Consider the following 12,124-nt stretch of genomic DNA (forward strand, 5'->3'; position numbering starts at 1 on the left):
CTATGGCCAAGAATGGTGTTCATGGGAGGACTCCACGGTAGCAGCCAGTGCTGTCTGAAAAAAAAAATATTGTTGCTCGTTTAATGTTCGAAAAAAGGCACTTGGACATTCCACAGAAGTTCTGGCAAAAAATTTTGTGGACTGATGAAACGAAAGTTGAATTGTTTGGGAGTAACACACAATGTCATGTGTGAAGGAAAAAGCAGCTCACCAACATCAACACCTCGTCCCCACTGTGCAGCATGGTGGAGGGAGCATCATGATTTGGGGCTGTTTTGCTGCCTCAGGGCCTGGACAACTTGCAATCATTAATGGAATAACTAATTTTATGTTTATCAGGATGTTTAGCAGGAAAACCTGATTTCGTCTGTCAGACAGTTGAATCTAAAAAGAGGATGGATGCTGCAACAAGACAATGATCCAAAACACAGAAGTAAATCAACTTCAGAATGGTTTCAGAAGAACAAAATACACTTTCTGGAGTGACCAAGTCAAAGTCCAGACTTGAAGCCAATTGAGATGCTGTGGCATGACCTAAAGACAACAATTCATCCCAGACATCCCAGGAATCTGACTGTACTACAGCAGTTTTGTAGGGATGAATGGGCCAAGATTAGTCCTGATCGATGTGACGAACTGATCTGCAGCTACAGGAAGCGTCTGGTTGAAGTTATTGCTGCCAAAGGGTTGGCCGCAAAATATTAAATGTGATGGTTCACTTACTTATTTTCCTCCTCCTTTCATTGTTTGCATACTATCCTCATTAAAATATGAAAACCCATAAATGTATGGGTGGTTTTAGTTAAAGCAGATACTGTTTTTTCATCTGTGTGATTTTGACAAAGATCAAATCATTTGGTGGTGATTGTATGCAGAGATGTGATAAATTCCAAAAGGTTCAGATACTTTTTCATACCATCCCGTTTTTTTTTTTTTTTTTTGGTTGTTTTTTTTTTTTTTTTTGAATAGTCACGTGCCCTATAGAGGGTTAAAGGTCTTAAGTGTCAGCTATTGAATAGCTGTCCACTGTCGTGATCAATGTCCCTGAAAGGGTTAACAATATTCCTGTAATTTTGTGGTTATTGATATTAATATTGTTATATAAAACCAATAATAAAACAATGTTTATATTTTAGTTTTATTTTTGGGTTTAGCATCCCAAAATGTTTTGGATTACTTAATGATATTCAAAAAAGTGTTGATAAATCGCCAGACTCAATCGAAAAGTGCGCATTGTAATGTATTAGTGAATAATCAATGATTCATTGGGTGGATGGGGTGCAAGTGAGCATTAACTGTAGGCTGTAGTAATACAGTATAATGTAGTGTAGTGCTTGCGTGGGTCAAGACGCGTGCGGCCTCCATCTGCGTGCGTGGCCTGCGGTGTGCGGATTAGATGCTCGTTATCCTCTTATCCCCTAAATGGCTCCACCTTGCTGCTCGTCATCTGCTCTTCGGGAAGCAGGGTACTGCCAACAAACGCATCAATAAAGAAATAAGATACACACGCGATTGCAGCGTGCCCACCCACCTCGTGTCAATTGCGCGCATTACGCACGGAGTCCCCCACCCAAACCCACCACACGTACACACACACTCAATCACAGTGTGTCCCTTTGCGCGCGCGCAGTGACGTGCCCAACCCGATCTGATCTTTCGGACCCTAATCTCATCAGCTCTCGTCGTCCATCGTTGTGGGACGTCGCATCATCACCACCATCACTACCTAAACTTTTTCTTTGTTTGTGACTCAGTCCCGTGTGAAGCGCTGCCACTTTGGGCTGTGAGTGCGATGCGCATTTAAGAGCACCGGAGCGATGGCGAGTCACACTTGCACACGGATACGGACCACTTTTTTGCTGCACTTTGTCCTCTTTGCGATCTGCTACTTGGCCACCCGCAGCACAGCAGCTCGGAGGTCCAGCGCCAGGAGAGCCGGTCAGTATACAAAAAACGCGTATGCAGTGGTCACTTTTCGAACCTGAAACCTCCGTTCATTCAATTGTACTTTGAGCAGCGTCCTATTAATTCGTATCAATCATCTAATACATTTTTATCATCTAACCCTTTCATATGCGAATTATATACAGTGATACCTTGTTTTTCGCAGTTAATGGGGACCTGAACCGTCCGCGATAAGTGAAAAACCGCGAAGTAGCACACTCCCCATTTGTATTTATTTTATTTTTTTGTGTGTGTTCACTGTATTTATTCAGACTTAGCATCGGAAAGAGATACATATAAGACATGTTTTTCCCTTTTTTCCACAAAGTATAATTAAAAAAAAAAATGCGGCGGAAAACACAGACAAGGTTGAAAAAGCAGTTTCTGCTCTTGCACCCCTCTTTAAAATAAACTGCTGTATTTTAAGACAAAAGAACGGTTGTGTTTGATAGAACAATATGTTTATATGCTGCCATAGCAGATTCATGGTGCATTAACCCCCTGAATTATTTTTAATTTGTCCGTTTTAACCTGGAAACCCCGTTTACAGACGTCAAGCAACCGCTTTTGTTTCAACCCAGCTATAAAAAGAACTGTAATTGTATTTACTATTCAAAATGTTTGTCATTTTCAGTTTAGAATAATTAATTGATGTCTAATATTTAGTTTAAAAAATATATATATATATTCACTCGCATATTTAAATTAAAAAAAAAAAAAATTACGTCACAATGAAAAAAATAGTGTCTGTAAATAAGTCATGGATATCTACCTCATAACTATCGCTTAATTGTATTTTTTCTTTTACTGTTGCATTTTCCCCAATATTTTAGATGATAAATAATCGATCCAAAACATAGAAAAATTGAAGGAAAAAAAAAAGTTTAAAATATATGAAAAAGAAAATCTTGACCACTCCTTGATGTCTGCAATTTCTGCATCGCGACCCTTGTTATAGACCCTACCCACGTGACGTCACAACTCCGTCCTCCTGACTGGTACCGCCCAATTGTCCGTCAACACATCGTGTTTACCTGTTACGGCTACGTACATTCCTCCTATTTACGGCGTGTTTTTCTGCTCGTTAACATTAATAATCAAAATGGTGAAGGCGTGTATGGCGGTCGGTTGCAATAATAGAGAAGATAGACGGAGAGACTTGAAGTTCTACCGGATTCCGAGAGACCCGGAGAGGAGAGAGCGAGATGTGCTGCTGCAATTCGACGAGAAAACTGGGCTCCAAACGATTACCACAGATTATGTAGTAGTCATTTTATATCTGGTAAGATGCATTTAATATATATATTAGAGGGTTTTGGGCTGACAACCACAATTAAGATCATTGCTAGGCTAATCGCCGACAACATACACGTATGTATGTAGTGAGAGTGCTATCGCTAAACCATATAAACATTAAAAGCCCTAGCTCCATTGACAAATGACATGAAATACATTAGACTTGACAGTGGATGTTAGCAATAACAAAAGATTTAGAATTGAAAATTTCGTAACTCACCTTTCCAAGCACAAGATAGATTCCTGCCGAATTTTCGTGGACGAGGACCTGTTTCACCCAACCAGCAACGAAGTATTTATAAACCTCCAAGCTCTTAAAGTTTTTCAAACTTTCGTGAGAATAGGCTGATTTTGTGTGGACAAGATAGTTGTACATATCAGGGTAGCTAGCAGATGTCAGGCAAATACGGCGGAGACAGCGGGTCGAAAAACATCGATTTTAGGCATCAAATATGGATCTGGCGAATGGATAAACTGAAGCTTTTCCACATAACGCCTTTTATGCAACGCATCGTGAGTTTACGGCATCCGAAAGCACCGGGTCTTCCATGAAATGCATTATAAGTTGCTCAATCAATTGAGACCATTGATAATACAGACACAAAATGCTGTTTACATTTTTTTTTCAAATGTCCTCTTGTTTAAAATTGAGATTTTAAGCTTTCCAATTATGTATCACACATGCATAAAGGACAATTTTGAAATTTAGCCAAATTGAGGATCTCAGAGCGGAACTTCAAGTCACCTGAGTGTTTTCTGCCATATGCATATTTTAATACATAGTTTTAAAACACTTCAGATCTAATAATTATGATAATTTTCAAACATGTTACTGTCCCACCTAATTATTTTTAAACAAGTCTAAAGTAGTAGAAAATGCTTGGCTTTATTAAATTGAGTGAGTCCACTCAAATCCGCTCCAGCTGCTCACTTACACACAATGAGTTGCAACAGCAACTGTTTAACAAGTTAATCGATGATTGACGCATGCAGCACTTTGAAGCCGTACTTTTCAGACAATCAGCCGCTATGTTTTTCCTTCATTTTGAATCCTGCTCTTTATAGTCCATTGCGGCTGATTTGTTGATTTATTTGGGTTAGTAGGTAACAATTGATTTGACAGTGGCGTCATAAGACTGTCATAAGGCCGTCATGATTATGACATGACACTATCATGGGGATTACTGAATGCTTACGTCTTTAAGTATCATCTGGCAAATTATATCACTTATTCCATTTCTGTCGAGCTTGGATATTTTCTATTAATTCAAAAGTGAGATAATTTGCCGGATAACACTAAATGACATCCGTTCTAAACATTCATTAATGCTCATGACAATGCCATGTCATAATTCATTGTCTAATGAAAGTCTCATGGCACCACTGTCAAATAAAGTGTAACAAACACCATGACTAGCAATTCATGAAACAACTGGAACAGTAACTGAAGAAATAATTAGTACATAATTCAAATTTTGATAATTATTTACATCTGTAGCACTGCAATGCATGCTAGGATGCATGTTGGACAATAAGCGTGTTGACAGCAGGTGGCAGCAGAGGTTGACTGTCTCCCCAATGGGAGCAGTGATGGCCAAATGAAGCTTCTTGAATCACTGAAGCTTTGCAGCCAATTAGTTCAAAGCTTCATGGTGGTTCATTTGGTTTTCTGACAGTTGTATGATGTCTGTTATTTACATCTGTAGCGCTGCAATGCATGCAAGGGAGCATGTTTGATGACAACAGTGTTGACAGCAAGTGGCAGCAGAGATTGACTGTCTACTAAAAGGGAGCAGTGATAGCCAAATGAAGCTTCTTGAAGCAATGAATCATGGTGGTTCGTTTGGTCTTGTGACAGTCATATGATGTCTCTATCAAATAAAGTGTTACCGGTTAATGTCTTTTGGTGTAAATATCCCATAATACAGTGAGGACAATTGCGGTTTATAGTCCAGTGTGGCTTATCTATGAACAAATGCCGTTTTTGTGCCAAATTTGGTGGGCGGCAGCTTATAGTCAGGTGCGCCTTATTGTGCAAACATGGTATTTGACGTCAAAAAGTGGAGACCTTACTTAAGGATAAACAAACAGCTTTCTTTTACCATTAAGTATAAAAAAAACCCTGTAGGTATCAGTTTGTTCTCATGCGGATGCGAATATTCAAAAGTCTAGTTGGTTGCTAACCAAAACAGCAGCATAGAAATCAGCTCACTTGGAGTCTTACTATATCATGGCCATGGCAATCAATAACTTTTGGGAAGATAATATAAGTGAAAAAGGACAAAAACAAAACAAAAAAAAATGAAAAAGAAAAGCTCATGTAATGTGATGTATGCAACTCTACCATGTTAGACTGTGCGTCCCTGGCTGTAGGGGGACGGGTATTGATAAGCACATGCTTTTCCCGTCTGCCTTTGTCTGTCTTCGGTTTCCTTTCTTTCTTCGGGCAAATTTTTCCACATTTTGTGACTGTCAAAGATTTCTTTCTTTCTTCGGGCAAATTATTCCACATTTTGTAACTGTCAATGATACCGATGATGATGACAAACATTCCATTCATTCTAATTCATTATGCGAGTTGTCCGTGTAGCATTAAAAGAAGGTTCTTACAGTACATTTAACTGCACTTTAATGTAGATGGAATTGCAATGCTCAGAAAATATGTTTTCCACATCTGGAGTTAAGCAAACAAATTTAACGATATAGAGCTTTTGCATTGAGAATATCAGTTTTGCCCTAATTTTGTCCGACAAGTGGTTAAATTCTATATCAGCAACATTCTCCCCAAGGCGCATGCCGGCTGCTTTCTTTGTTTTGGCTCCACCAGGACATCTTCTCGGTGTTGTAGCCCCACCCATTTCCACCTCGCCTCCTCCTTCGCGCATCAACGTCTTGCCGGTTCGACCCCTCAGGCAGAACCTGACCTGCACACGCACGCTCTCGCACCGGTCCTCACCACACAACCCATCATATGATGGCGAATGACATTTGGACTTATGCAGTGGTCTTTGACGATGGTCTGTCAGTCCACATCAATCATGTCAATGTTAGCATTAGCATTGACACGTCTTGTTCCCTTTGGGTACAAGAGCGGAATGTGAGGTCGAACACAATTCTATATGAAATGCTGGTCATTCTGTGTTTTGTTGTCACAAAAAGTGTAAAAAGTTAACCATGTAGCAAATGTGCGACCTCAAAAATTTAACAAACCATTTCATGTCAACTCAAGTTTATTTCTAAGGCCTTAAATCATCAACAGATTTCAAAGGGTTTCACAAACAAACAGCAGTTGACATTAAAATATTTAAAAATAATTAACAGTAAATTGAATGAGGAAATATTATATTATTAATGACATTCCTAAAAGGAAGGCTTACCTATTTCTGGATGACCAAGCTGTGCTAGATTATAACCGTATCACTGATCTAACTATGATAAATGGAGTTACACTTATATAGTTCCTTTCAACCTTTCAAGTCGCTCAAAGCGCTTTGACACTATATCCTGATAATTTTCGCATTATAAGGCTCAACTGATTATAAGACGCTACCCACTAAATTTGGCACGAAAACGGCATTTGTTCATAGATAAGCGGCAGCTGTCCTCACTGTATTATGGGATATTTACACTAAAAGATATTAACCCGTAACAGTTTATTTGACAGCGGCATCATACAACAGTCATAAGACCAAATGATCCACCAGGAACCACTGCTTCAAGAAGAATCATTTGGCCATCACTGCTCCCTTGGGGGAGACAGTTAACCTCTCCTGCCACCTGCTGTCAACACTGTTGTTCAATATGCCTCCTAGCATGCATTGCAGCGCTACAGATGTAAATAACAATCAAAATTCATGTTCTGTGCTAAATATTTATTCAGTTACTGTTCTAGTTGTATTATTAATAGTTAATTATAGTATTTGGTAACACAATCTGATAGTGGCGCCATAGGACTGTCATTAGACAATCATAATTATGACATGACACTGTCATGAGCATTAATAAATGCTTATAACACATGTCATTTAGTGTTATCTGGCAAATTATCTCACTTTTGAATGGATGTAACAGATCCAAGCTGGACATAAATGTTATATTTGACGCAATTAACGCACATGCCCCGCTCAAACAGATTAAAATGACAGCAGCGTAATGTGCTTGTTACTTGTTTTTTGGTGTTTGGCGCCCTCTGCTGGCGCTTGGGTCCAAATGATTTTATGGGTTTGAGCACAATGAGTGAGCATGGTGTAATTATTGATATCAACAATGGCGAGCTACTAGTTTATTTTTTGATTGAAAATTTTACAAATTTTAATAAAACGAAAACATTAAGAGGGGTTTTAATATAACATTTTTATAACTTGTGCAAACATTTATCTTTTAAGAACTACAAGTCTTTCTATCCATGGACCGCTTTAAGAGAATGTTTATAATGTTAACGCCATCTTGTTGATTTATTGTTATAATAAACAAATACAGTACTTATGTACGTTGAATGTACTGTATATATCCGTCTCGTGTCTTATCTTTCCATTCCAACAATAATTTACAGAAAAAAATGGCATATTTTATAGATGGTTTGAATTGCGATTAATTACGATTAATTAAATTTTAAGCTGTAATTAACTCGATTAAAACTTTTAATCGTTTGACAGCCCTAGTTTTTATGTTTCACACTTGCTGCTCCTGTGTCCCATACACCGCACGACTAGAGACAGTGCATTTATTGATCAGAAAACATCAGAACATAACAACGGCAACCACCACCGTCATGGTTGCCACAACCCATGAACCATTGCGAGCGTAACACATTATAACTAAAAAATGCCAATTCCAAAAAAAATTTTGCCAGATGAAACTTAATGACATGTGTCATAAGCATTCAGTAATGCCCAGTATAGTGTCATGTCATAGTTATTATGGTCTTATGACAGTTTTATGACATCGCTGTCAAATAAAGTGTTACCTATTAACCCAAATAAATTAACAAACAAGCCGGACTGGACTATAAGCCGCACGATTCAAAATGAAGGAAAAATGTAGCGGCTCATAGTCCGAAAATTACAGTACTTACAAAGCATAAGGAGCAACGTGGGGTTCAGTGTCTTGCTCAAGAATGCTTAGACGAGGTCACAAGGGCGAGGAATCTAACCCACTACCTCAGTATTGGGGAAACGACTACTCTACTACTGAGCCCTGTCACCAAGGGCGTAAGTTTGCATAGGGACGGTAGGGACATAACACTACCAACTTTTCAGAATGTTCAAATTGTCCCCACCAACTTTTAAGCAAATTTAATATGCATTATATAATGGGTTCAGTCATATAGGTAATGTGTACTGTATTCCCATATGTTGCAAGAAAAGCATTGACCCTACCATTATTAGGCAAATTATTTTCATTATGTTAGAACTTTTTAATTGCTGAATGCGCCAGTCCATTTTTTCCCCCTTCAAACACACGTTTGATTGGCTGATGACTCTAGGTGGGAAACACACCACTATTTTTGCCACCTAAAGTCCAACCTGCATCAGAGTTTGCATAACATTAAACTGTGTGAACTTGCTAACTTGCAAAACTCGAGTAAGAAGCTGCTTAGAGACAAATGTCCTTCTGTTTGTGTTTTCTAAACTAAGCACATTAAAAAAAATCTTGGGATGCTACGAGCTACCCACACTAGGATTGCGATTGACTGGTCGATCGGGATCGACGTAATGAGCACCCCTGATTTAGCCTTTCAATTAAATAGGTTCATATTTGTGAGAAATGTTGCCCTGACCCCCGTTCATACAATCTGTTTGGTCTCATTAATCTCCCATCCCGAGCAAAAAGTGTACATGCAGGTTATGCTGTTACAAGAGCATAGGTTTGGTCTCACCATTGGTAGGTACGATATTGCATAACCTGCATGTACACTTTTTGCTGGGGAAGGGGCGTTCTTAATGGTCAATGCAAAGTAAATCTGTATTGACTTATGCTAACTTTTATGTGTATCTGTTCAGCCTACACCATTTTATTCAAACATTTGTTTTCAAAACTTACTAAAGAAACATTTTTGAAAACTTCCGGAAAAATGTCCAGCTTTTATGAGCAACTTTAAATTGCATTATTTGAACAAAAATTATATTAACATACATAATAAATACAAGCTTTTTAATAACCTCTTAACTATCTAGGAATGCAAAAAACACATTTGTCTTAAGACCACTCAACATTGTCTAAATAAAGAAATTAAATATAACCGAAAAAAATATCTTTGTCAGGGAATAACCAAAAAAATAATAAAAAAATAAAAATGAACATAAAAAAACATACAGGAGGACACCTCTCTAAGCAGCTACCTACTCGAGTTTTGCAGCTTAGCAAGTTCACACAGTTTAATGTTATGCTAACTCGGATGCAGGTCGGGCTATCAGGAGCAAAATTTGTGGTGTGTTCCCCACTTCAATAACCTTGACGTCTTTTTACATTTCTTACAGTGGCTGCTGCTGGCCGAAATAAAAATGTCTATCTAATAGCTAATGTCCGTGTTTGTGTGTGGGTGGTGGTGGTGGGGAGGGGGGGTCCAAGTTATCAACCAATCAATTGTGCGTTTAGGAGAAAAAAATGGACTGGGAAATTCAGCAAGTGAAAAGAGGTACATGTAAGTCTGAACATAATGAAAATAATTTACTTAATATTTGGTGGGGTCAATTAAAACAAACATACGGGAGGACAATCTAAAAAGGCCTATATAACTGAAGTCATTATCAGTGTTGTCACAGATTACTTGAAAAAGTAATTTAATTACTGATTACTGATTACGCCTCAAAAAACTAATCTAGTTACTTTACTGATTACTTCATTATCAAAGTAACTAAGTTACTTTAAAAGTAATCTATCAGTTACTTTTTACCCATTTTTCTCCCTTTGCTGCCTCAACGTAAGAATGACAACAGAAAAATGTCATCACATGTAATTGGCTTTCCGATGATTGAATTTAAAGGGGAATATTACAATTTCGCGCTAGCTTAGCCACTCTGGAGCCCTGAAACTAACAAATATCTGACAAACTGCTTGGAATTTGTTGAAATCAACTCTACCGACCAATTAAACCCCGCTGACCTCTAAGATTAAGCCTAATGTCAAAACTTCTGAATTTCGGGTTATGGTTAACAGCATATCAGTGCCAATGTAAAACAATGCACACTGACTGCACAAAATTGCAAAGGTGGTGGTGGGCGCGGATGCGCGTGCAAAACCCGGAAGTACTCCTTTCAACACACACTTGGTCAATTTGGCCACAAAACGTGGCGGCAACTAAGAACTTTACACTCAATCAGACTTACAACACATCCCACAGATGCTAAACGAACACATCGCCTCACGGCATAAATGTGCAACACGCATATGATGTAAACAAAGCTTGCCAACTTGGAGCGATAACTGCCTGTCATTGCTACGGCAAAGCTACGAAACGGCCGCGCATGTAGGGGGTCCAACCTTTTGCTGATACCCTCCAGAATGACGGAAAAATACTCACCTTCATTCATGGATATCCACAGATCAACATTCCCTCGCAACATCTCAACACTCGGCTCGAATGTCCACCTGCCTGGCCCATGCCTTTCAGTCCCACAACACATGTGACGCGAGACCAAAACAGGAAATAGCTAAGAGGTTGTCATGGAAACACGTACCGGGAACCTTTTATTTTAGCATTTTCTATTGAAAATGCTCTCCGTACATGACTACAATATTCTTCATTATACATACATTATGAGGCAATGAAAAAATAGTAACGCAGAGACACAAAGAAAACTAATTTTAATGAGATTACTGGTGTAGAAAAAATGAACGCGTTAGATTACTCGTTACTGAAAGAAAGTAATCAGATTACAGTAACGCGTTACTAACTAACGCGTTACTGACAACACTGCTCATTATACAATGCAAATAAGGTTGTTAAAAGTTGGTGGGGACAATTTGAGCATCCTGAAAAGTTGGTAGTGTTTTGTCCCTACTGTCCCTATGCAAACCTATGCCCTTGTGCTGTTACGTCATCTCTACCAATGTTGAGACCATACCTACACCCTTGCCTGTCACCCCGCCCCGTATGCACTACATTCACTACACTAGTGCAACATTCCATTAAAATGAGACAAAACAGATGAGCCGCTAAATTGACAGCCTAACACAACAGTCCAAACAAAAAGGTGAAAAAGACGAGGCATTGCAGGACAACACAAATACAACAGTCCAGGGCCGCGTAAAGTGACTAACTCAACAGTCCATCCCAAGAAGCTAACAAACTACAGTACAGTCAAAATACATCACAGCATATCATAGAAATCCCCTGAAACCAGGCAAATGCATCACTCTAGGGCAGACATGTCCAAAGTCTGGCCCGGGGGCCAAATGCGGCCCGTGGTCAAATTTCATCCGGCCCCCAGCCTCTGTCATAAAATCAATAACCTCTGGCCCGAACACAGACTTAATGAATTGGTCAGCACTACTGCAACCAGCAAATGAAGTAGTTTACACACAAAATGCTGCCCCTCATTTACCCACTAAAAGGCAGCAGCACTTTAACCCTTTATTGCCATATGTATCACATTTGATACAACTAAAATTTCATGATTTTGAGAGTAATTTAGAGTTTTGACATTTCTTTTAAAAAAAAAAAGTGATGGATGCAAGTCAACACATGCATTTGCAGTTTCCATTAGAAAAAAACCCACATGATTTAGCATGGGTTATAGATATACAGTAGAGCGCTTATTACACACATTCATTTTGACTTTTCCTTTTACAAACTTAAAAAGGTTTAATTTGGACTTTATTTTTCAAATTTAGGGATTCTCTGACAATTGCTTCATGTTGGAGGTATTTAAGGGCTAAGCAA

At 38.7% G+C, this 12,124-nt stretch overlaps 1 protein-coding gene across 1 annotated transcript in view; it reads left to right on the top strand.

Moving 5' to 3' along the window:
* Positions 1–1,693: 1,693 nt before the first annotated feature.
* LOC130913382 (pikachurin) overlaps positions 1,694–12,124 on the top strand; it is a 98,821-nt gene continuing 88,390 nt past the window's right edge. The window contains exon 1 of the mRNA XM_057831964.1: positions 1,694–1,938. Coding sequence (XP_057687947.1) covers positions 1,818–1,938 — 121 coding nt within the window. The 5' untranslated portion in view covers positions 1,694–1,817. The remainder of the gene's footprint in view (positions 1,939–12,124) is intronic.

Source organism: Corythoichthys intestinalis, chromosome 3 (assembly GCF_030265065.1).
Source record: "Corythoichthys intestinalis isolate RoL2023-P3 chromosome 3, ASM3026506v1, whole genome shotgun sequence".
In the NCBI taxonomy this organism is placed as follows: Eukaryota; Metazoa; Chordata; class Actinopteri; order Syngnathiformes; family Syngnathidae; genus Corythoichthys; species Corythoichthys intestinalis.